Here is a 26,090-nt window from a genome sequence, read left to right on the forward strand (position 1 = left end):
TCAAACAGTTGGTTCAAGCACTATTTTAATCAAAAAGCATCCGTCATTCGAGACTTAGTAATTGTACATTCATTTCCTTGTGTAAATACCTTATTGAAAAACAATCGGACAAAAACATTTTAATTCTTCCATATTGTTTCTAAAGTATGGTTCTACAAGTGCATGTATATATGTGCATGTTTTGTTTTACACAAGAAAAGGACGGAATTGAATTGAAACTCAAGAAATTGCTATATAACACGCGGTCGACTTGTCGACGGTTTGCTTAGGGCAACGTTGGACGTTATTAGATTCGAATGTCCGCAGGCTACTTCCGATGCACCGGAAGTGCGCTTCTCCCCTCGGTCCTTTGCGAGGGGTGGCTGGGGGTGTACGCCCGGCACGCGCCCCGATCCACCCCCACGAGCAATATAAAACAAATGTAAACACGCCAAAATGGAAATGATGGTGCGGGGACGATAGGGTAGTTCAAACTCATCTATAAATCGACGATGACTAATGTGATGAACTTAAAAATGTTTCGGTGGACAATTTTATGTGAAGTGTTATTATTTAAAAAATCTTACTTTGAAAAAATTCGCCGTTGACACTCTTTATTATCAGCATCCGTGAAGATTCATACATAATTCCTTCTTAGCTAAATAAAAAAGGAAGAAATTTATTATAGAAAATGATAAAATATTACATGTAAGCAAAAACTATCCCACATATCTACAAGCACATAATAATACTATTTAATACGTTTATTTAAATTTTTATGTATGTAAAACTAATAATATACATATTGATCTTGACTTTAGATATTCGATGTTTATAAAATTAAAATTATTTGTAACATTTTAATTTAGTTTTATTCAAACATAAAATGTAACCGTATTGTGTATTATAAAATATAAAAAAATATATATTTTAAGCCATATCAATTATTACATAATAAAAAAAGTTTTTATTTTCGAATATTATTTATTTCGGATAAACATAAATAATATAATATTATATACATATATTTTATTAATATATTATTAAACTAAATATTTTATACATATATACCAATAAACTATTATAATATGATTATTTTATGAGGCACTCTCGATGATTGTGACATTTTTTGGTCGATTAAAAAATTAGCTTTTCATCCTCATTAAATCATTCAATCAGACTATACATTATTTATTAATCCATCACTTCAGAGATTCTAAATCTTGCTTTAAATGGAAAACATATTGAGCAAAATGGTTATCAAATCACACAATTATTAATATTGAAAAAAACACAATGCGTGCAATAACAATTTAAAAGACTAAATACACTATATTTGTTCTATATTCTTTGTTCTTTCAGTTCAAGATTTCGCAAAATCTGCTTATTATAATTATTATATTATTATAGATAGAACAGAATTTTTTTTTAGATAAATTCAAACGTGTTAGGAAGCAGGTGAATAGGTGCAATTAGAATTTGATCTATTTATTTTTAAGTCAATGCGCAAAAACATTGTTCAACGTGTGATGTGCTCTTAAATTTCTGTAATCAGTCAGTCATCCTTAGGAGCGGTACCTGTATATGTAGGTACACAGTGCTTTATTGTTTTTTTTTTAGTATTATTATCGCATCTCTTACTATTGTTAATAATTGCCTTGCATTTAAAAAATGTTGTATTTGTTCTAATTCAGTAATTTTTCGAACATTCGTATTTGATTTTGTGCACTGACTTGAAAAAAATAGACACATGCGAATGTTGTACATTGAACTTAATTTTATATACATCTTTTTTTATTTAAATGGCACTTACATATTTATGAATACGTTGATAAAATAGTGAGATTTACGTCAGAGATTAGTAGTAAGCTGTTGTTAGTCACAAATCTACACATTACGAAATAAATCTCCTTATCCGCATTTCTTTTATATAAAAAAATGTTACTTCCATATATTGGATAAGGAGCTACTACTGTCATATAAAAATGTCGTTTAAAATATAGAAATAAAAGGACATAATAATAATAATAATATAAAATAATGTTAGAATTCAAAAAAATGTCTTCAATATTCATATCACAGTTTTATGTATTATCATGCAAATGTATATTTTAACACATTGAATACCGCGTGCACAAATTAGTGCGCATCGGCATATTAACTAATATAGTAATAAAAAAAATGTTTTTGGCCTATATTTATCGCAAAAAATGTCGCGGTAGTCAATGTGTTAAATATTTTAAATCGAATTTTGAGTAATAGAAAATGTAGTAAAATAGTTGTGATTATAAAATTGAGAAAACACTTATTTGCACACAAAAGTATAACATAAAATTCAATAATAATGTCATAAACTTAAATTAAATTAACAATTTAATTAATATTCAACAGTTAAGATAAAAATATATCATAGTCGCGTTTTCTTTACACGAATAAAGTCAAAACTGTAAGCGTCCTAAGCAAAAATTAATTTTGCTTATTTTAAGATGATCGAAACGAAAAGTAAATCAAGAAAAGTTACGAAGAATATTTCTTCGGAATGCTAGAAGGCCTTTCAACAGTCCTCAAACTTATCGCAGTTTATATCACACTTCATTAAAGTGCGTTTTATCACGCCGTCACAAGAACGCCGACAGACAACTGATAGAAACTACGCCACTGCCCGATCGGCAATTAATCATTAATAATCGTCAACATCGGCGTCGCCGATATATATTATAGCGCGTATGAGCAAACACAGACCGCGGGTCCATTCATTCGTAACACATCGATACTGTTTGAACAGCAGCAAAAGCAACCGCAGAAACACGGCTACTAATCACATCGGCGTCAAAAAGAACGCCTTTAAAACACAAGGCAAATTGCGACGACGATAAAGCAGGCGAAGAACAGACTCTTTGCATAGCAACCTACCGAGGACCACCGGGATGAATAGGATTGCTTACGCATGCAAAACGAGCAGATGCGTGAGTGGAAATATATTTATCGAATGCGCTTAAAAGTAAGAATAACGAGCAGTGTAAAAGTATGTCATCATGAATTCACGATTCAAGTAAAAATATTTCGAATTTTCTCGAAGATTATTGTCGTTCATGAAGATCAATTCGGAAGAACTCCGCCAAAGAAATGCGTTATAAAATATAAAAAAACACATGACACGTCACACGTGCATTAAACAGATAACGTCAAAGAGCGTAAACTTATTAAACGTTAACGTAAGTACCATAAATGTTTGCAGTGCGAATCAAATCAACAAACAAAATCGACTCGACTATATATTATACGCGTACGCGAGTACGCGGCAAATAAACAAAGGTTCGAAGTTAAGCTTCGACATAGTCAGTTCGATGAAGAAAAAGAGAAAAAAACATTTAAGTACACATTAAATCACGTATGAAGAATTTAAAACCTTTGGTAATAATTATACAAGCTACAATATTATTACTAAAAAAGCAACTTGAACAATGTCAATGTAAAAAGCTGACTATTTGATCGAGTAAAATTTCAATCACAGATTTTTTTGTTAAATTTTGCATCGAATATTTTTTCTTATCAAATGGCACTAAATTGTACAATTTTTTTAATTAAAAATATATCACACGTAAGATACATAGTTAGCTGATTATAATCCCCGTTAGTGCCAATACATGAATTCAAAATAGGGCGCCGAAAAACATCGGTACGTCATGCGTTTTCGTTCTATTATTGCGTGAAATCAATCAATCAGAACATACCGACGTAATGCTCAAAAGCTCAGTCAAATGTCGTAATTTCGAGGAAGAGGCGATCATCTTCTTCCGACGGCCAAATCTCTTCATATCACAGGTCCGTTATAGGGCCCATCACCAGATGCCTGGGGTCCGGGGTGGACGTGCCGTTGGTGTGCACGGGGGTATAAGTACCGCCGCGTTTCGCCTGCAGCTGAGTCACCAGCATCTCCAGTCTGGTGAGGAAAAGATAAGGTGAATTGGCAATGCAGTTTTCGCACTCTTTAGCCAACGTCGTGTTATTTATATTATTATTTATACGCACTTGTTTGCTCTGGCGTCGGCTGCGGCGTGAGCGTGTTGCTCTTTGTTTAACTCCAGCTGAAGGCGCATATGATCGTGCTCCAGAGACGAGAGGCGCCCCACTACTCCTCCGAGATGAACGTTAGGATACGCAGAGTATGCCGAGATGCTATCCTTGCTATAACAATAATAATAAAACAAAGATGAATACAGGCGGCAATCAAATGTCCGCAGGATCTGAAAACATTTCAAAAATTATCTGCTGCAAATTTCTAATATGAAAAAAGCGTATGTTTAAATATTTTCCGGAAACTAATTCGCGCACTTGACTCTTGATAGATAGCACAACTAAAGTAGTAGCACAATTATCAAAGACTACGATTAACAAACACTCACTGATTAGTTCCAATCTACTGATATTATCCAAGATTAAAAATTACATTATAAGTAGATTAAACAAGATTTTCTGTCATTATTAGATTAACTATCAAATGTTAGCTTTTCAATTACCAGCTTTATAATAATAGTAAGAAATTTCTTCAGAATCCGTGAAAGTTTAAAGGCATAGCTAAAGCCTATTTATAAACTTCTCAAAACTCGATATATTTAAAAAACACTGTCCGGAAAAATCCGAAAAAGTTTTTAATTTTAAATTTTATATTATTATAAAACATTATTGACATCTTTACTTGTATTCTCTATGATTTTATAAACGGACCAACAATTTTTAAAACTAAATTACAAAAATATAATTTTGAATTTTTATTTTACTGAAATTTCTATTTTTAAACTTTTTATCATATTTTTTAAAGATGTTACAATTTAAAAAAAAAATAATAGCCGCCATTTTGAATCAAGATGACTAATATACTAACGAACTTACCCGAGATATTATTCAGTTATTTTTAGAACAAAAGATATTTTTATTGAAACATTGTAAACCGTTATTTTAAATGAAACGTTACAAAATTGAAATCTCACGCAAATGAAAAAAAACTTTTATCAAGTTTTTTTTTTCATTTGCGTGGGGTTTATGTTTTGAATAACAGTCACTTTGAAACAAGATGGCGAATCAGGCTAACGAGAGATACATTAGATAGTAAAAATATCTATTTTTAGAATAGAATAAGCTTTTATCACAATATTATAAATACTACGAGTCATCGTGTCCCCAAAATGTAAAATAAATATATTAATTTTAATTTACCTTTAGATTTTTATCACGATCAGGCTAACAAACTTAGTCGAGATTTATATATTTTCCCTATACATTGGTGACTAAGAGACGAAAATCTTTGTTTTCCAGTTGAAAGCGGGAGACGAGGACGAAATATTTTTTGTATCGCGATTTCGTTCATTTACGCCCATCTGTTGTAGTAAATAATTACTATTTAAAGCAGGAATCTACTTTACCACTACAACGCGTCTAATAACACACATCTGTTTTCAAAAAATACATTTCAATTTAATTCTAAAATTATTTTACTATTCGAACCGCGAATAAAATTCCAGTGGTTATATTGACGAAATTATAACCGATTCGAAATCAAACTATTCATCACATGAAGACTTTGCTTCGAATGTTTCTATATAACTAATAATGGAGCATCTTTTGGCAATTAAATTTTGTCAACGAATCCAATTGTACAACATAACAAATATTTAGCACAACAAATACAAAAATCCGCTTTAAGGATTATTTTTAATATCTTCTACCTAACTCTCACTGATGTAAGGAATCGCTTCGTGTGTAGTTTATCTCCTCCCGGCAATTATTTGACATGAGTTGTCGAGATCAAGTAGTATTGTCAGAATTTGTTTAAATAAAAAACAATCAATTTTTTTTAATTTAATATTTTTGTTATTTTATTTGTACCTTCATCTATATAAAGCTAGCACGATTGACCATTGGGTATAAGTTGGTGACTAATACCAAAAAGACCAAATTTTAAATCCTAAACAAACCATAGTATTTTTCAATTTGTTTTGTGTCTGGGAGATCGGATTTAGTGATTAATATATAATTCGGATCGAACATCAAAGACTAGGTGTTCTTAGATTTTCACGATTTAATCTTACGAAGAAATATCGTGATGAAGAATTAAAATAAAATCGAGCTAACTATTGATTGTAAGCTGTGATGATAGTTTATAATTAATCAAAAATAGAGGTTACTGATATACATACATCAATTTCACTATTTTTTATTGGGTTTACTCCGTTATAACACATTGGGCTAACACTAAAGATTTACAATAAATACTCAAGACGATCACATGTTCCGCGAAAAATACAAATATTTAAGAGGAAACTAAAAATAAGAAGAATTCAGAAATACTTTAAAAAAGTTTCATGAGATTTGAAACCTTAAAATATATATTGTTTTTTTTTAATGGATTTTGGAGTTATTCCGATACGTTTTTGCGAGAAAGGCAAGTGTTTCCTGACTATTCTTATACCTCAAACCCTCACTAATTCCCATACCCGTGTCCGAGACGATTCTTCAACGTCAATATTTTCAATACAAACATAGTAGGCAGCTCGAAATCAATACAGCTCATTGTACGGAAGAGCCAAGATCGATCGCCACGACGCATACCCAGCGAACGGGCAATAGTGTTACAATTTTTAAAATATATTACCCTTTCGTGGGGGTTGGGCGGGTAGCGGGGTAATTCGGGCCGCGAGCAAACAAGTCTGGCCAGGACAGATAACCTGGCGCCGGCCCATCTGTCTCTGGGGGTGGTGTTATGTGTGCGTGGGCGGACGGTGGGTATGTGCCTCAAAAATGGGGTACATACCTATTAACCGTTAGCCATTTTCCGCAGCGGGACGGCCCTCGTAAGATTGAAGAGCAATATTCAAATGGACCGTCATCAATCTTCGAAAGAGGAGAAAAGTGGCGAGAGATTCGAATGCCATCGGCGATAAATCGAAGCAGGTAAAGTTTATTCGAGTGTGTTGCATGGTATGTATGTATATAATATATGTAAGTATGACGCATACACACATACCTTTGACTGAGGCGAAGATTCTGCAGCTCCTCCTCCAAATGCATCAAGCGCTCGTTGATCTTGCTCTTGTCCGTCTGCGGCGATTGGACATGATTCTGCGAAAGATAAAAAAAATCTTAAGCAACATAAATTCGTTTTAACTAGTGAATAAAAACATTGCAATAATGAAATTTCACGCCGACACTGAAATAGACCACCCGCATACATCATATCAACAAAAAAAGTGTGAAACTATCAAAGTTTACGAACGGATGCGAACGTTTACACGCGCGCACATTACGATCGTTATCAACGGTTAAGATCTGAAAATCATAATTTGATGTTATACGGCAAATTAGCTATGAGTTTTAATTAGATTATACTACTAAAGATCTATTTTTTTTTTCAATAAAAAAGAAAATATTTTTTAACATTTTTTTATATACATTCATCAATAAGTATGAATCCCTATTGAAGCGAAAAGCGATAGTTGTAATTAAATAAGTTTTAAAGGAATAAAATTTATTAAAAATAGTAATTTAATTGATTGGATCGTAATCGGAAATAATGAATGGTTACTTGTGAAATCCAGCACGATAGTCGAGTGGTATAAATAGCTGACTATTGATCTGAAAAGCCTGGATTCGAATCTCATGTGGACCTTGAGTTCTTCAATTTTTATCGTTTCTGGGAGATCGGCATTATTGATTATTATATAATTATAATTCCGATTGAGCATCACAAATTATGTTTACCAAGATGTTTCTATACTTACGGATGAAAATCGTAATGATTAATTAAAATCGAGCTAGGTCGTACATATTAGGTTTCGAAAATTCTCTAATAATAAGCCACTTCAGCTCATAGAAAATATTTTATATGTTTTAAAAAAAAAAGGGATAAAGTGCATTAAAATTAAGTTTCACGCGAATTTTTAAATATTAAAAAAAGATTTTAATGTTTTAAGAGTACGTATGTTTAATATATTTTAAATGAACTGTAGTTTTTGTTGAGATTTTTTTTACAAAATTTACACATATGAAAGTATCAGAGTAACATTATACTTTCCCAGATTATTTACCGTAATAATTATTGAAATACAAGTATTTACCGTTTTTCGTTATTATATATGAATCGTACATACAATTTACTTCACATGAAATAAATTAAGTTTTACAATCACGGCCTATATTATTTCAATGATTCTTAAAATTTATCTGAAAATATCAGATAAAAAAAACACAAATAGCAAAAGGTCAAACTTTTAAAACCTTTAACAAAAATACTATTTTATAAGCGAAACTTATCTTCAAAGTATAAAATATAACTTTTGATTAATACAAAATAACAAGGAATTGGTAAAGACAATTCTTAAGATTTGCTATTATGATACGAGCATATTTCAGAACAGGAAGACAATCATCAAGAGCAACAAAGGTTTGAGAAAGCGAATCATGGATTTTTCATTTTCATGAATTTCATCAAGTAATCAAAAAATCCGTCAAACACATAAAAACAAATCATTTAAACTTTTAAAAATATAAAGAAGTGGCTGTGTAGTGCAAATATTTTCAACGACTTATAGTTTTATTATCCAATTTTTAATAATTTATCAAAATATCCAAAAATCCTTATCCAAAGAATTTAACCCCAGATTTCAGGATTTAGGAAAAATCCAGAAATATCTGTTGCTTATAAAAAATATCTGAAACTTGGAAACTGAAAATATTGAACAACTAGCAGTGTTGGGATTTAATTAAGCAACAATATCTGACGAATTCATCGAGCTTAAAAAAGCAATCTGAAAGCATTTTTTAAAGAAAAGATAGAGACAGAGGAGTATGCTCAATTTTGAAAGCTGGTAATTGAAACTGTAGAGCTGCAAAGGTGTATACGTATGTACATATAATATATATTTACATATACATTATGTATGTGTGTTGCGTTTGTGAAATAAAAATAAGATAAAATTAACTAATAATTATTTGAGTTTTATTTTTACATCGCCCGCGTAACATATCAAACATCTGTATTTGGCCCAGAGGGGGAAAAGGTTGAGTATGACTGAGGTAGACGTCATTGTGATATGCAGGCATTACAGTTATAAATCAGCTGAGATAAAAACATACTGATCTTTAATCAGATAATTTATTTATTTTTAGATAATTTAAATATTTTTAGCTTTTTCGTTCACATTTTGATACGTTTTTGGGAACCTTTTATAAACCAAACTTTAGTAATATCCCAAATTACTGGGTGTTTGTGCATCTCTATTATATCATTCGTTATAAATTTATTGATATTTTCTAATCCAAGGTTTTTTTTTTTTTAAAAAAATTAAGTTTCATCATTATTGATTTTAAAGCGGTAAATTCATTGGCCAAATTGAAAACAAACGCCATTATTAATAAAAAAAGTTCATTTATTTTCAACGGTCACGTATCATTACGTATTCTTAAAATTTCTGCCCTGTGATTGATCGTACGCCGTGAGGGATGTGTCCGTACGTGTAAATAGGTACATATTAATTTGTTGAGTTAAGGTACGTTTTAGAGATTATATAATTGCCTCTTTCACTTTATTTTTAAAGCGTGACATTTTGTCATAAATTCGCTTTTAAATCCAAAAGTATGGTAAATTATTTTAAAACTAGTTTTCGAACGTTTAATTTTGTTAAGTTTTGGAAATGTTTGTATATATATTTTATTTATTTTTGATTTTATGTTTCTAAAATTATTAGTGTTTATTTTTATTTGTTCTGATTCAACCATGTATTCATAGCTATCATTTGACTTCTACGTATTTTTGTATTTGCCCACTGGCTCCTGAGAAAATATAGATTGTATACCAAACTTTCACTGACATGCACAGGAAAGAGAACAAAAAAAAGGTGATTTTAACATATTACACCACGATATCGCTACAAAAATAGTGAGGTACACATTTCAATAATTAAATGGGCAAGTTGATCATTCCATGGAGTAAAAATCTATCGTTAAGCCAACGCGATCAGACCAAATTTCTCTCTTATCACACATATTACACATCCTTCGTCTGCTCTTATTTCCAATCAATTATTCGCGTCGTTTTTATTACGCACGTTTATTGTCGTCGTAAAACGAAAATAGACAAAAATGGAGGTCTCGTCGTCCCTCGCCCAATACGCGCAAACATACCTCGACGCCGTTGACTTGTGACACACAAGCGAACTATGTATTCAATTTTGTTAATATATTTTTTTAAAACCAAAGTAATGCAGCCACGGTTTGCTTCGTGGTCACCGTGCATCCACCGCATCCAGCCTACCGAGCTAGCTAGGCTGCATCAGACGCCGTTGCCGCCGGTCGAACCGATGAATCCATCCACTTACATCGGTCAATATTTGCCGTGAGGAGGGGGAGGGGCGACGGAGTCGAAGGGGGCTTCGCCGGACAAGAAGAGAGAGAAGGCCCTGGAAGATGGCCCCCAGCGGGGCGGCGGCGGACATTCGCCGGCCGTAGTTGTATTAACCGCCACCATATTGGAGATCAAATTACCGGATCAAACCGCCTTCAACCGAGGGGACAAAAATATATACTACATATATTACATACACACACAAAGCGGCGATATTAGCGGCCAGTGTGAGATTTACAAAGCGACCGACATTTGCTTTGACTCTGTCTAATAAATCAAGAGAAGTAAGTGAATATTTTAAACAGCATATATTTTCCACAAATCAATTAATACATTTTAGTAGTAGTAAATTGCAAAATAAACTATCGATTAAACTGAAAAAAATGCACACAAGAACTAAATAAAGCTATCATACTTCACATGGTGAAAAAGTCTCGCACAGTTCTCATACCACCCGAAGCAACGGCGCGGAGCCAATAATGGATTAAGGCTTTTATTAGAACAAGTGGTCGGTCATCCATCCACCCCAACCCTCAACCCCGTGCAATTCTGAAGAACGGCGGGGACTCGCTGAGAATGCGACCGCTTTAACGGGTGGATATGTATTATATAATTCAATGCCACTTCAACGTACGAAACAAATTGATTCTTATTTCGCAATTACTTCAAAAACAATCGTAAGCTGCAAGTCAATACCAGTTGAGCGCTAATGGTTTGTTTACAATATGCAGATTTAGATAATACGAACAGATAACAACGCCTTTTGAAATTGCGCCAGTTCAAAGTCAAGAGGCGAAAACGGAACTATTTCGCAACCTAAACGCATTTATTTTCGACAAGTCAATACACGCTTACTATTATTTCAGAGGGTTGATAATATTTGTGATAAGCGCGCGGTGCGTTGATATGCAACCGCGATAACGCAATATCTTAAAAAAGGCACGTATTTATTTGGCACAGGTAGCACAAAACGAACATTTAAAAAAATACATATTAAGCAATTGTATATTTGATTGTGCTTATTTTAGGTTTATACACACATAAATATGTATATAATATAGGTTGTTTTTACTTTTTGAAACTTATTTGTAAAAAATACACTTGCAAATTAATACATTTTCAAGGAATTTCGATAAAATGTAAAATAATAAATACAGAACATAGTGATACAAAAATATTAACGACAACCCAATTTAAGATTGAAAATTCAACACAAATTAATTATATAAAAATATATAAAAATTATCATGGAAACCAAAGCTTTCTATATGCTCAGTCTATTTATTTGTATTATATTTTATATATTACTAGTACATATTGCTTATCTCATTATTTAAGCGCTTGGGTATGTCACCGATCATTGACATCCCACGTTTGTTCAAGATTAGTTTTTTTATGATTCGTAATACTAAATAAATCATGTATGTCATTTGTAAACTATAAATGTATTTATATGTTTATTTAACAAATAGAGTGATTAATAGAGCATGCATATCATTTCACTTATAATGAATGTGGTTGGTTTGCAACTTTGTTTGACTTATACGGTGTTTTAAAATAGTAAAAATAAGGATCAAACGCCATAGAAGCCAAGACGGAGAAAGACAGATATTACGAAATTTATACAAATATAAATTAACAAACAATATTTTTTTTCAAATTGAAAGGGCATTGCCATTTGAGTCAACAAATTTATTTGTTCTAAATCATATTGTTGCAACATGGCGTGTTAGCCCAATGCGTTACGACGGGGTAAACACAATTGACTGAAATTAACCCGAATTTAATTCATAAATAAATAAATATTTTGCAGTCAATCGCTGGTTGAAATACTGTTGACATTACCAACAGATAAGATTTATTTTCAACCTCAGCAGCACCATTCAAGCGCTTATTAGAAGTACTATTTTTTTATTATATACATGATATACGTTATATTTAATATAAATATTTTAATTCAGGTACCTAACGTATATTATGTATATTTTTTTTTCATAATATAAATGCTAATTAGGTAGACTTCCTTTTTTTTTGTTTAATGATTTTTTAAATCTTTTTATTTTTTATAACTTTAAAATCGTTCACATTATTTTTATTGCTATTTTATTAAATCTTCCATTGTAATCTAAAAGGTGTAATCGCAATGTGTTACAACGGTGTAATATTAAATAAAATAATAAATAAAACGTTCAACGATAATGAAAGTACGTGGTTTGCCTTTGATCGAAGAACCAGTAAAATACTATTTAGTCTTGACTTCTACGTAACATTATACGTAGGCTCACCAACGCATCCGCGTAGTTTATTGTAATTGAGATGTGAGATCGTATGTATCAGAAGTGGTATAGATAGTTATGACACGTTCTCCGTTCTCTTCATGTGAATACGTTTCGGTCTGCATGAGCGCTTTAGTCAAACGCCACACAAGCAGCGTCGGTGAACTAAATTATTACTAAAATACAACCGTGTGTACATTGCGCACGTTTAATTTAAACATTCCTCTTAGCATTTAAAAATAGCACACCGGCAACTCGCACACGACGTCTCGCCCGCCAGGCCAGATGAATGAATTCCACAACCTCTCGAAAGGAATTCGCCCCTCGTCACACGTCAGTCGTTGCCATTCATCGACACTGAGGCACCACCACCTTCCGAGAATTTGCTTGCGATTTCTCGGAAGCGAAATGTTCGCTTTCGGGGTCGCCGATTCGGGTGAGCGAAACGGCCATCAATTAGCGCCGGGGGTAACGAGCCAAAAAGCGTCGCGCGAGACAAAGGGTTAAGGAGCTTTATATGAGCGCGCTAAGCAAATCGTACATTTTTTATGGAACAAGAAAGAACAATGAGGTGTTGATGGCGCGTATCTTGTTTCGAGGTGTGAATATGTACGGAGCTATCCTAAAATTACAAAAAATAATTAACGAAGTAACAGTAAATCAGTGGCGGAACATTAAATTTTGCACCTCAAACACCCCGAATATAAATAAAAATAGTAAATGATTGCATTTGTATTTAAGAGATTTGATACACAACCATGAGTCAATAAGATTGAACAAATTAGGTAAGCATCTGCCTTAGATAAGCTAAGATATTTCAATAGAAATAATAATTACAAATCGAATTAATTCAAGTTTAATAGGATTGCGATAAGATTTTCAATGGACCACCCAACGAGTGGATGAAATTATAAATGTGATAAAATTTCAGCGTATTGAATTGAAATCAATATCGATGTACTAACAGCAATTATCATTACATATGCGACTATTTATAATCAACGTTCATGACATATAAAAAATTAAATTGCACATAAATTACGCGCAACGATCGGATCGAGGTGAAAACGCAAGTCACGAGCTACTAGACATTTTTTGTGATTTTTAAGAGGCATCACAGATACACCTCACATAGCACGGTAGTCCGTGCCTTCTCCTAAAATGTTGCCAAGTGGTCTTCGGTTTTTATTGGTGCAATATTCCAGTCAGATTTTTTGTGGTTGTCACACATAACCCGCTCGGAAGAGAGAGAGAGACCACCCACGAAGTACCACTACAGACAAAGGGCTCTGGAAAAGCGCTGATTTCGATAGCGCGTTAAATAAACCTAGAACCGAGAGACTGCTAAATAAACAAACGCGAAAGGTGGATATCAAAAGTTTGCGAAACGCGCGATTTTCATTACGCGACGTTAAAAAATCACACTCATTAAGACCGGCACTCCCCAACTTGTATAGACACGACAAATGTTTGGTTAATAAACAAGGATTGTTTTGGTTTGAAAAACATACATAAGAGTAGAAAAACCGATACACGCTCAGGTGGGTATGCATATTAATTTGCATTCGCTGTGTGGCCTCAGCGAACGTTTATTGACACAGCAATGCGCTTATGTACTATAATAAATATGCAATATGCATTCGACATACAAATTATTTAAAGAAGACGTTCTCCAGATTCCCTACCTATGAAATAAAGATTTTCTGATACGTAATAATATCATATTTAACGATTTTTTAATAATAAGATAAATTATTAGGTTTAAATATTTCCTCAAATGATCACTTAAAAATAAAATTACGTTTGTCTGAATCATAATTTAAGTGGATGATAATATATCATTCATAATAAGAAATTAATACTTTCTATGATTTATCTAGAAGTATTAGAAAATCTTGAGCTTTTGTAATAAATCATGCCAAAAGCTCAACTAAGGTCAGTGTTATAAAAGAAGGGACTTTAACTCAAACTAACATTTCTATATTTATAAAAGTGCGTCTTGACGCTTGACAAATATGCAAACACCAAACAATACGCCTTTTGTTTAATGCATATTGTTGAAGTATAATAATTGTTATTGTAAATCTATGGATGTAAATTTAGATTTATAGTATTTATGATATATATTATGGCATACATTAACCGAGTTTTTTGAAAATATAATTTATTCAGGATACACAATTTGCAGTCAAGAAAAAGATAATATTTTTAACCCTTACAACGCTATTTCAGATGGCATCTAGTTTTTTTTTAAAACTATTTTAAACTGCAAAGTAATGTCTATTACAGCGGTCGGGGAACCGGGGTAAATTACCCCAAATAGGGTAAAAATGAATTTTTTTTGGGTAATAGGGAAATTTTTCTAATATTTAAATTGCTATTTCATAAACGTGTTAGTATGTTTACAAACTTAAACAATATGTAAATGTAAATTAATTCAATAAATAATGTTTATTTAAAATTTACATTGATTGTTTTCTTTTCAGAATGGGGGGGGGGGGGGGGGTAATATCGACTTACGCAAAAATATTTTGGGGTAAAGGTTAAAAAAGTTCCCCGACCGCTGGTCTATTATATTAGTTGATATTTTTATTTATTTCGTTTACAAACTACAGATTCTTAAAAACAACATTGATAATAAACCATCGATTATCTTATTTTATAAATACAAAACAAGTCATCGATAAACATATTAGAAGTTCTACATTTGACCAGTAATTAAAAAAATGAACGCAGTAAAAGCAAGAAATGTACATCAGGATCTGATAAATATATTATATACACGTATGTATTTACTGCGTCATTTTTGAAATAAATATCCTATTATATATGGAGTTTAATCAATCATAAAATACAATTTTTTTTAAATATCGATATCTTCCTCTGTCTCCATGGTGTCTCTAGGTAATAAGAGCATTTCTAATCTCCCGTCAACAAGACGGAGGTTCACATTGGCTAACGAACATAGTTACGAAACTTGAAAAGTGAATAGGTATTATAGAAGTATGACAAAAACTATAGCAGTTAACGTGTCCACAAAAATTATTATATCCCAGGTAAAATTATATTATATAATACATACATTAGTCAAAAATAAATCTCTTTACTTTTTTAAATTTCTATTATAGAATATTTTTTTTCTCATGATTTTTTTACCGAAGCTCCTAGCTAACGAGCTTATAGATTATTTATCAGAAAAGTTCCATAACGATCTGATTAAAACTACGGTAGTTACTGTGTAGTAAGGTAATGCTTCTTTTCGAGAATATAGTCAAATAAAAAATTCTGATTTCTCAAGAATTTTTATACTTTTTTTGTGTGAAAAACTAAATTTGTACGAATATTTTTTATTGTTTTACAACTACTGCATAGGAAAGGGTGGGTCCGTACCAAACATTACAAAATATGTATTGTGTTTTTGAAAGCCTTGATCACCTTAAAATGCAGCCGTGCGGTCAAGCTTACTTGCGAAAATTAGAACCTAAACTTGTTTTTTTAAAACCATCACATCTATTTAATTAGTTAAATTTAAAATACATATTTGTAATGATCCTTTTATATATTCACAATGGTAGAATCAGTAAACGTTTAACTGTGGATCGCGTACCAATAAAATAAAAAACAAATTTATGTTTAGAATCACCAAATATACATATTTTAAAATACATTTACTTTTTTAAAACAGCACTGTGACCTCTACTATGATCTCAATACTTTTAACAGTTTACAGTCGATTTACGCGGCGATATTCGCACGACCATTCAACTTTGATACTGTTGACAGCGAAAAAATATCGATACATTGTTACATGTTTTAATCCCAGTTTCTCATGCAGCATATCAATAACAATGACCTACGTCAGTGACTCCCAACTGGCGGTACGCGTGTTGTTTTTGCGCCTGGAAGGTCGGAAGTTAACGATTTTCTCAACTACTCTAACCTACCTCATCTTTACTTTGGTAATCTAAGAACTACATTAAAAATCATATAGGAAAAAACCGTTTCGCGTGGGAATCGGCAGATTACAAAAATGTATATGGGTTTTCCATAGTTACACCATAAAATTTGCCCTGTCGGCGAACTTAAATCTCGTTTTTCAATAATCTAAATTTATTAAAAATTATATACATATTAAACAATTAAAAAAAGAAAAGCATGTTTTCCAATTGTATATAATTAAAATGCAATAAAAAAATCGATTCATTTTGGACAATTTCTTGAAAAAAACCCGAGCATGAAGTGAATAGAAAGAGAAATAAATTTTCAAAATATTTAGTTATATTGATTTGTAAGCAACAAGTAAAATGCAGTTGAATCATCATGGAAAACATAATTTATTTAAATTATTAGGATACAACTCAACAGAATTGTAATATTACATTGCTTCACATAGCGTAGAAAGGTAAAACTAAATTGGTCAAGATTCCATAGCTAGAATTTTTAAATTAAAACCCGTAGTTTCAATCGTGAGAAAGTGATATCAAAGCAAGATAGATATAAAGTTTACTGTAGGTTATACCCCATATTCACGGGTGAATTGACCATAGGGGCAATCGAGACAACCCTGAAAGACTAGGGATAGTTAAATGGGTTCGAATTGCATCTATCACAAGTAATACTTTTATTTAATAATGTTTTAATAAATTATTTTTGAAGAAGTCATTGTATAAGTTCCAGCTCTCTTTTATAAAAAATATTGCTAACGATCATCACAACTCATTTTTCAGTCATACGTCTCACTTTCACGAACAACAAAAATAAACGACCATAATACCATATAAAAACATGGCGCATCACGCCTCTGCTAGACTTCCTTATACCATACATAAAAGAAAGGAAAAAAATATTATTTTTTTAATCATCGGTCAAAAAATCGGCGACCGGACCGGGTGTTCTCCTCGGCGAAGACGGAGACCACTCAGCATCCATTCGAAGGTACCAGCGGACCGCATCAGACCACTCTCCGTGCGGGTGGTCTTCCGCACTCGAGTCGGTGTACCGCCACTCGACCGGAGGCTGACAAGTGTCACCGCGGTCCGAGATCTCTTTTTTTCCACTCTTTCCTCCTCTCGACTCTCCATCGCCGCATTTGCACGACCGACATCCCGAATCCAAACTTTCGATACCCCGTTCGAGGGCTGACGCCCCTAAAGCGGGCGGGGGCACCCCGGCGTCGAGAGACACGATCAACATTTGTGTTGGTCAAGCGAAAACAAGACTCGGAGAGTCTCTCTCTTCGCTCGTCGTCGTTCATTACAAAACTAAATATTTTCATAAGACACAATCCGGAAGCCGTATTGTAACGCGAATCGCCTTTCAACCGTGTGTTCCCCGGGCAAATATATGTGGATTTTGTCGGATAAAAGTGTACCAAACTCGACAAGTTTATACACTATCATCAAACATATTACTTTATGCGTGTGTATGTACACATAATACACAAGTCTATAAATATATTTGCGTTGGTATACAATATACACACTCTCGAACAAGTGTGTGTATATATATTCATAATGTGTATGTATATATGCACGGCGTATTATCGCATACGAATTAACTCGTTACACACACTCGAGTTACTGGTTTTTTTATTTTTTTTAAGCGCGCCAAGCTCAAAAGGTTTAATTAAATTAACGATCAACGTGTACAAAATCGAATCAATAGATACATCTCATAATAGCTATTCAATTTTAACAGTTCGTTGCAATGCCCCGCGAAACTTTGATCTGAAGTTGATAATCGATTAAAAAGTTAAATGTAAGCAGGTTGTCAATTAGAAATTATATTTAATAACTTGTTCCCGTTAAAATATTAACATATTATATATTAACAGTTAATCTTCCATATATCGATGGCCTAACGTCAAAGTGTAAGTTGGCCAACTTCACTTTTGGGTAAAAATTATTTAATAATGCTAATTTGCTCATACCGTCTTAAAAAATATGTATTTTTTACCAAACCACTTTTTATACTCACTATTATTTTCGTTTTATTACAGTTGGAATACTAATATAATTTGTAAAAATAAGTTCGACAAATAATGCGTTTTATAATTAAAGTTGCGGCAATTTTACATTTTTGATAATTGTTGCGAACGTTGTGAATGAAACGGAGCAATTCTACTTGAATTTGTAAAGGATGTTTCCACATAAAACAAACAAACGAAATGGACAGAATGGCCCATGTTCAATTTGTGCATTGCAGCTTTTTTCACACTCGAATTGAAAGAAAATGATCATTATCATTTCAATATATTAAACCAACGTGTGTAACAAATTCACTGTAGGTGTATAGAAAATTATTTAAAAGGCAGCATTATTGACAATTTTATTTTATTTATAACTGCATATAGAACGAAAAAATGAGTTTTATTAAGTTTATAAAATATTTAATGATAATTATTAAATGGTCTCAATTTATCTATAATAGTAAACCATAAAAAATAAAGTAATTCTTCTTTCATATATATTTTAGAACTATTTTATAAGTAAAACATTAATTATCTTATGAGCTTATATATTAATTATAATTACATTTTTCTTATAATTATCAAACAATATATATGTTTAAAAATAGCAAAGTTGATCTTAATAATTCACTCATGCAATAGCATCTATTTTTATAAAAAAAATAATCGATTAAAAGTTATTGTAGTATTGGCAATGAATAAAAAATAAGGCTCATACGAACTATTTAACATCATATAATATATAATAGAAATATGAAACCAAACATATTGTTTACACTGATTTACTAATAATATATTTTTAAATCTGATTATCTATTTTAAATACCAGATAAGGCTTAATTCATACAGCAATAAATATCATATTAAAATCACCACCCTCCTATGCAGACCCAAATGATTATTTTTCTTAATTACTGAGAATTTTAAATTAATATTTTAATCAGTGACGTATTTTTATTTATATATTTCATACAAAAAGCAGTAGCAGATTTTATTCATTAGCACAAATACGATAATTTATGTATGAATTAAGCAAATTACATATTAAAAAATAAATTTAATGCAAATATGTTTGATAATACTATAACTACTAAACATGTTAAATTATTACAAAATATATTAAAAACAACTCCTCTACCAGACTAATTGTAAAATTATACCTCCTTTTTATTTTTACTAAATTAAAAATTATTGATATTTATCATCCTTAAGATTTTCAACTCCGTTAGTTGTCTTACCGATTGTTCACACTGTAACTGCTACATAACAATTTTACGACTTAAGTGGCTTCCATAAATTATGTTAGCTTTAAGGGGGGGAGGGGTCAGTGAATCTGAGACAGTACTTGACTGGAGAGGGGAAGGGGGGTCTTCTAAAAATATGACATCACAAATTTTAATTTGTTTATATAGGAAGTATTTTTATTAATTGAAATAAAATAGTTTTCTTAAGACTAAATTCAATTGCAGATATGCATATATTCACTAAGCTCTAATGTGTCGGTGTGAAATTTAATTACTATTACTTTAATATCGAGTACATATTCTATTATTATTATACAAAATAAATTATTGAAACATAATATATATATATATATATATATATATATATATATATATATATATATATATATATATATATATATATATATATTATACTACCTATGATATTGTTGAATTTGTAAATTTGCTAAATAATTTTGGTTCTGTGACGTGACGTACGGGGAAGGGGGGATCTATCATGGTGTGACAACTTGTGACATAGGGAAGGGGTTTAAATTTCACAAAAACCCTGTGTGACATAATTTAAAGAAAACCTTGCAAGTAGCAAGATATTCATATTCAGGAAAAGAGTAAATTTTTCAATTCATGTCAAAAGCAACAAAATCATGAAGGATCAGTTCGACGAATTATGATAAATGACTTTTTTTATGTAAATTATTGTCCTGTGCCTGCCACAGTGTGAATAAATAGATTACATGAGCTGATATTAATTGTAAATATTCAGTGCGCTAATATATTTATTTATCAAAGCCAAAATAAGCATTCTTATTAACTTATAAAAAAAAATATTACACTACACAATCGTTATTAAATCCATAATTAAAACTTATTGTTGAATACACGCAATCAATCGTTAATTGATAATGTAATTTGTGTATTCATTCATTAAAAAATATTTTTTTAATTAAATATAAATCATAATTTAATTAAGTTAATGTAGAATGCACTATAATTTTATAAAATAAACAAATTAGAGAATGTATCATACTTTGACTTCTGTTAGAAAGTTATAAAATAAATATTATGTTTATGATAACTTCAGAATATTATTATTATCTGTTATTTAAATAAACTATGTTATTATTTAATAAGTTTACAACAACATATATACTTTATGAAACAGATCAATTCGAACATTTTAATATAAAAAATAAATATTAATTGAATTTATAATATTTAGACAATTAAAAGTCATTAACCCTTTGATTAGTTAATTTACAAACTTTTGTTAGTTTGTTAGTACACACATAGAAAAAGTTAGTTAATTTTACGAGTTTTTTCCATAATTATTTTTGTTGTTTTTTATTTATTATTATTTTACATTGCATTTAAAAAAAAAATTATTACTATAATTTATTTAACTACAATTTTGTATTAGTGTGCTTTAATAAAATTTATTTTAACACTTTTCTATTATTAAATTTCGTTAATTTATTTTATATATTATTTGGCATTTGTGGATATTTTTTAAATCAATTCAGAAACTTTCAATACTTACAAAAATTAATACGAAATATTTTTGTTGTTAATTTATTGGTATTATTTTCTATGAAAATCATTTACATTAAATCAAATTCAAAAAAGATATTAAATAAATAAAATGTTTTTTATTTATTATTTGTTCAGTTACATGTATATGTAAATATATAACAATCTGTGGTACTACAAAACAGTGAAAGATCGACCACCGTATATGTACGGCGATACTGCTCAAAGGGTTAATATTTGTTAGATAATATCTAGCCTTTTATTAAAAGCCCTTTTGTCAAAATTTAAAATAATTTATTGTTAAAACATATATTAAAATGAATTAAGAAACCTTTAACACATAATGCTTACTATGAGATAAATTTTCAATCATAATATGAAAGCGAACGTAGTAACGACACCTGTAAGCCAAGTGACGGAATTAAATAAGCCAAGTATCAACCCATTATAAGAAATATCATCGTGTCAATAGAAAAGAACAATTATAATAATAATATAAAAAACTAAATTGTAAATATAAATTTATTGGATATAAAATTAGTTTCTGCAAAAATGCATAAAAAAATACAAACAATAGTTGCTGGGGTATTCGTATGCTTTAGTTTTGCTAATCAAACATGGTGAATCATGCGAGCGGTATTCGTATTATTTTTTCGGGCAATAAATTAAAATAATAAATACATATATAAATATAGGAATTTAGCGCCCTTGCTTGGTTTAAGTTGGCATCACTGCATTACTCCCATACACACTCATTCGTAGTTTGACGTTTAACCTGCTTCAACCCAATTACAAGTTAGTTGTCTATTGCATGGGTGATAACATTGAAGAAGTTGTGAGTAATTTGAATGATGAATTAGGTGTGTTAGAGATATGGTTAAAGAATAATGTACTTAAATTAAATGAGAATAAAACTAAATGTATGTTTATTAATTATAAAAATGTGTTAGATGATAGTACCAAAATAGTAATAAATAACTCTAATATAGAAATAGTGGATAATATAAAATATTTAGGAGTAATTGTTGATACAAAATTAAACTTTAAAGAACATTGTAATTACATATTAAAAAAAATTAGTAGAAAAATAGGTTTATTATCTAGATTAAGAAATATATTAAGTATAAATACAAAAAAATTAATTTACAATAGTATAATATTGCCCCATTTTAATTATTGTGCAACACTATTAAATATGTTGAATAAATTAGATAAACAAATGTTGCAAAAATTACAAAATAGGGCAATGAGAGTAATCTTAAATAAAAATAGATTAACTAATTGTAAAAGTATGATTGATAGATTAGAATGGTTGAATGTTCAAGAAATATTGAGTATGAATGTTTTAGTATTTATATATAAGTTAGAAAATAATATGTTACCACACTATTTTAATAAGTATTTAATAAGAAATAAAGATGTACATAAATATAATACTAGAAATAGAGAAAATTTAAAGATAATTAAGTATAAGAAAACGAGTACGGCTAGGGGAATTATGTACGGAGGTTTTAATTTATATAATAGTCTTCCAAGAGAAATCCGAAACAGCAAAAATATAACGGGTTTTATAAATGGAATAAAAAAACACCTTCGTACATATAGAAATAAAATATTATAATATTAAGTCTTTATTATTGTATATTTTTTCTTTCTGTTATGTATTTTTTATATATTTTTATATATGTTTACTAAATTTGTTAGATGTAAAGATTAGCTATTAAGCTAAATAAATTAATAAAATAAATAAATAAATAAAAAATAATAAATAAGTTGTGAGGTGTTCTTAGGCGAATGGGGTTGGACCCTTAATCAGAATTCACAAGAGACTGAAGGCAGATGGCTACATTAAAATATTAAGGCAGTACGCTATACCTTCTGGAGAGCATTTGATTGGGAATAACTTATCCTATTATAATTTTAATAAATCAATTACAACGAAAATTATATTTAAAATAAATTAGCTAAGTATTGAATCAAAAATAATAGTGACACCTTTCGAAAAAATATAAATACATTAGCCAAGTTTCAAGCCCTAACATTTTTATACAAAAAGACTTATTTCAAGGTGGCAGCTGGCAGCTGGTAGCAAATAGCAACGAAAACGAAAACAAAAACAAATAACTATGGTCGTAATTTTTTAGATTGTGAAATATTTCGCAATGCTTGAAAAGGACCTTCACAATTATTATTGTAATTAAACTGAATCAAATCAACATAATAGAAACCGACTCTCAATGGCAAAAGTTTCACCAATTAAAAATGTTGTAAAAATACCTTATTGGAAATCTTCTCTTCGAGCATTAGCCTGACTTTGCTATACATGGCTTCTTCGCGTACTTTAGCTGCGTCTCGTATCTCTCGAACCAAATCGGCTAACATCCCGGGTGCATAAGCAGTCGCCGAGCTGATTCTCGTCTGTCCTTGGCTCGAAACCGATTCTCCTCTCCAAATGGACAACTGCTGCTTTAGTGTCTCCAAATCGTCTGAAACGGCAAATCGGACGTTTAATACAATTATTTCAAATTTTATATAAATTGCGCAATTACCATTAGTTTTATTGAGTTCTTTGTGAAGATTCTTATTGCACTCTTTGAGCAAATTGATATGATCTACAAGGCACATTATCAGACTATCGTTGGGATTCGACGGCTTCGGAGCGTTCTTTTTTGTCGACTGTTGATGCACGGCAAACCCTGGATCGCTGAATCTTCTCCGGTTGTTCTTCTTAGAGTTGTTCGAGTCTTTGCTGTCGGCAAACGGAGGTAAACTAGCGAATTCGTCAGTCGAACTGGTTTTACTGTTTGCAAATTTGGCGACGTCGGACTCGGCCGTCACTTGACAAATCCGTCTCGGCTGCCGTTTTCTTCGATTTAGGTGTTTGACAGTGCGGTTGTTCGCATCGACGTCGCTTGGGACGCGCAAAAGGGAAACCGGGAGAGGAAGCGATAGATTAGAGGCATTTAGAGGATTGGAACAAGGGCAGCGGCGGCACGCTGTATCGGAGTTGGTGCTCTCGTTCCTCGGATGAATTAGGGGCGTTAAATACTTGGCGTACATCGTCAGCAAGTCTAATTTCGGCTCGTTCGTTACACCGTTTTCTACGAGATTCCCGCCTCGGGTTTCTCTGGTCTTCTTGCGCTTCCTCTGGCTCCTTCTCGACTGGTTGGCGAATCTCGCCGCGCCATCGCCTCCGCCTCCGGAAGGCGGTCCTATCGTGTGTTGAACGGTGTTGACGATCCAATTCTGCATGTACTCGTTCTCTTTAGCGGAAACGCCGTTAACTTGTTTGCCGTCTATTTCTAACGCGACCGATGTCATGTCGAGCGAGAATAGACGTAGTGAGAAGCTTCTTACTTTGATTCGAAGCGTAGATTGTCAGGAAAAAGAGTCGAAAGCTTCGACTACAGCCGCCATGACCGCCGTCACTAATCAAATTGAGCACTCGCCAATACAATCGTCAGTCGTAACGCCGCAATTGAAGGCCATGATAAGCGACTCGCATTTAACGAGCATCAAAAAGTAAAAATTAAATAACAACGTAAAATGTACGTATATGTATTAAGTATACATATTTCAAATTATTTTTATTAACTTTATGAAATCCATTTTAATTAAAATTCAACGAAATACCTTACCAATAATATTATATACAGTTACATCTTTGTATACAGTATCTTATATTTAACTATATTAGCTTATTTATAATATATTATATAAAACACTTTCTTATGCATTCGAATAAAATTAATTCGATATTATTATCCATTTTATTTTGTGATAATTTTCCATTAATTGTTAGCGCCGCGAGTTATACACTTATTTGTAATGCTTACATTATTTCAATAACATTTTAATATTACTCGTAACATTGAAACGCTCATCGAATGTACGGCTTAACCGTAGCTATTTCCTGACGTTTTGTTCAGCACGTTGGTACGAATAAGATTATTTCCTGGCGTCTTGTTCGCCAGGCTGGCTGCACTAGCTAATCAGCTTACTATTTTCAATCATTAAAATTAGTTTTAAGTAAATAAAATATATTAAATGTTTTTTTAATAATGAAGCATTTGTAACATAATTTTACTTATATATTTTATACGCTACATTTAATCTTTTTTTTTTTACCAATATAAATCTTAATGTTTATAAATAGGCTTACAAAAAGAAAGAAAGATTTAAAAATTATTAAATCTAACTTTTTATTTATACTGAAGAAAGATTATTTATAAGAGTATATAACATATTGAAGAAAGATTGATAATTGAAAAACAATAATTTTATTTGTATCACTTTAAAATTACATTTAATGATAAATAAGATCTTGAGACTAAGTATTTGCCCTCTGGTTTAATTTCCATTATGAACAAACGAAGGTCTCCTCTTTGGGTGATGGTCAAACAATTTCTCTGCTTGGTCATAATATTATTAACCGTACTGAAGTCTAATTCAACAAGGTAAGAAATGGGAAAAAGTATTGTAGCGCATGTAAGTTTTGATGGCTATTTAATTAAACCACCTTTTTTGGAGAGCTGGTGGGGACGCTGCGTGCGTGCGAGAGAGAGAGAGAGAGTGAGAGAGAGAGAGTTGCCAGTTGTTAAGAACACCCGCTTCCCAAGTTGGCGGTGTGGCAGCACTGTGAACTGTCAGAATGCCGCCACAGTATCAATAAATGTTTTACCATTTTCCATATTTTT

General features: G+C 31.3%; 1 protein-coding gene across 1 annotated transcript; it reads right to left on the reverse strand.

Annotated features, from left to right (window-relative positions):
- Positions 1–1,580: 1,580 nt before the first annotated feature.
- On the reverse strand, positions 1,581–24,867 carry LOC148238790 (uncharacterized). The gene is made up of 5 exons (XM_088192237.1): positions 23,943–24,867; positions 23,671–23,879; positions 7,004–7,098; positions 4,012–4,167; positions 1,581–3,922 (listed from the first exon to the last, which is right to left on the reverse strand). Exons 1-5 carry the CDS (start codon positions 24,712–24,714, stop codon positions 3,799–3,801), a joined length of 1,356 nt encoding a protein of 451 aa, XP_088048363.1. The 5' UTR covers positions 24,715–24,867; the 3' UTR covers positions 1,581–3,798.
- Between the last annotated feature and the right edge of the window lie 1,223 nt (positions 24,868–26,090).

Source organism: Plectrocnemia conspersa, unplaced genomic scaffold, assembly GCF_051122295.1.
Source record: "Plectrocnemia conspersa isolate PC_06_02 unplaced genomic scaffold, ASM5112229v1 ptg000001l, whole genome shotgun sequence".
Lineage (NCBI taxonomy): Eukaryota > Metazoa > Arthropoda > Insecta > Trichoptera > Polycentropodidae > Plectrocnemia > Plectrocnemia conspersa.

What these genes read in the sequence shown, in the direction of transcription:
- LOC148238790 (XM_088192237.1), bottom strand. Translation starts at nt 24,714, where the DNA reads ATGACATCGGTCGCGTTAGAAATAGACGGCAAACAAGTTAACGGCGTT. An exon ending in AAGAGAAGATTTCCAATAAG is followed by an intron (nt 7,099 to 23,670) that starts GTATTTTTACAA and finishes TATCTTTCGCAG; the next exon opens with AATCATGTCCAATCGCCGCA. An exon ending in GCCGACGCCAGAGCAAACAA is followed by an intron (nt 3,923 to 4,011) that starts GTGCGTATAAAT and finishes TTTCCTCACCAG; the next exon opens with ACTGGAGATGCTGGTGACTC.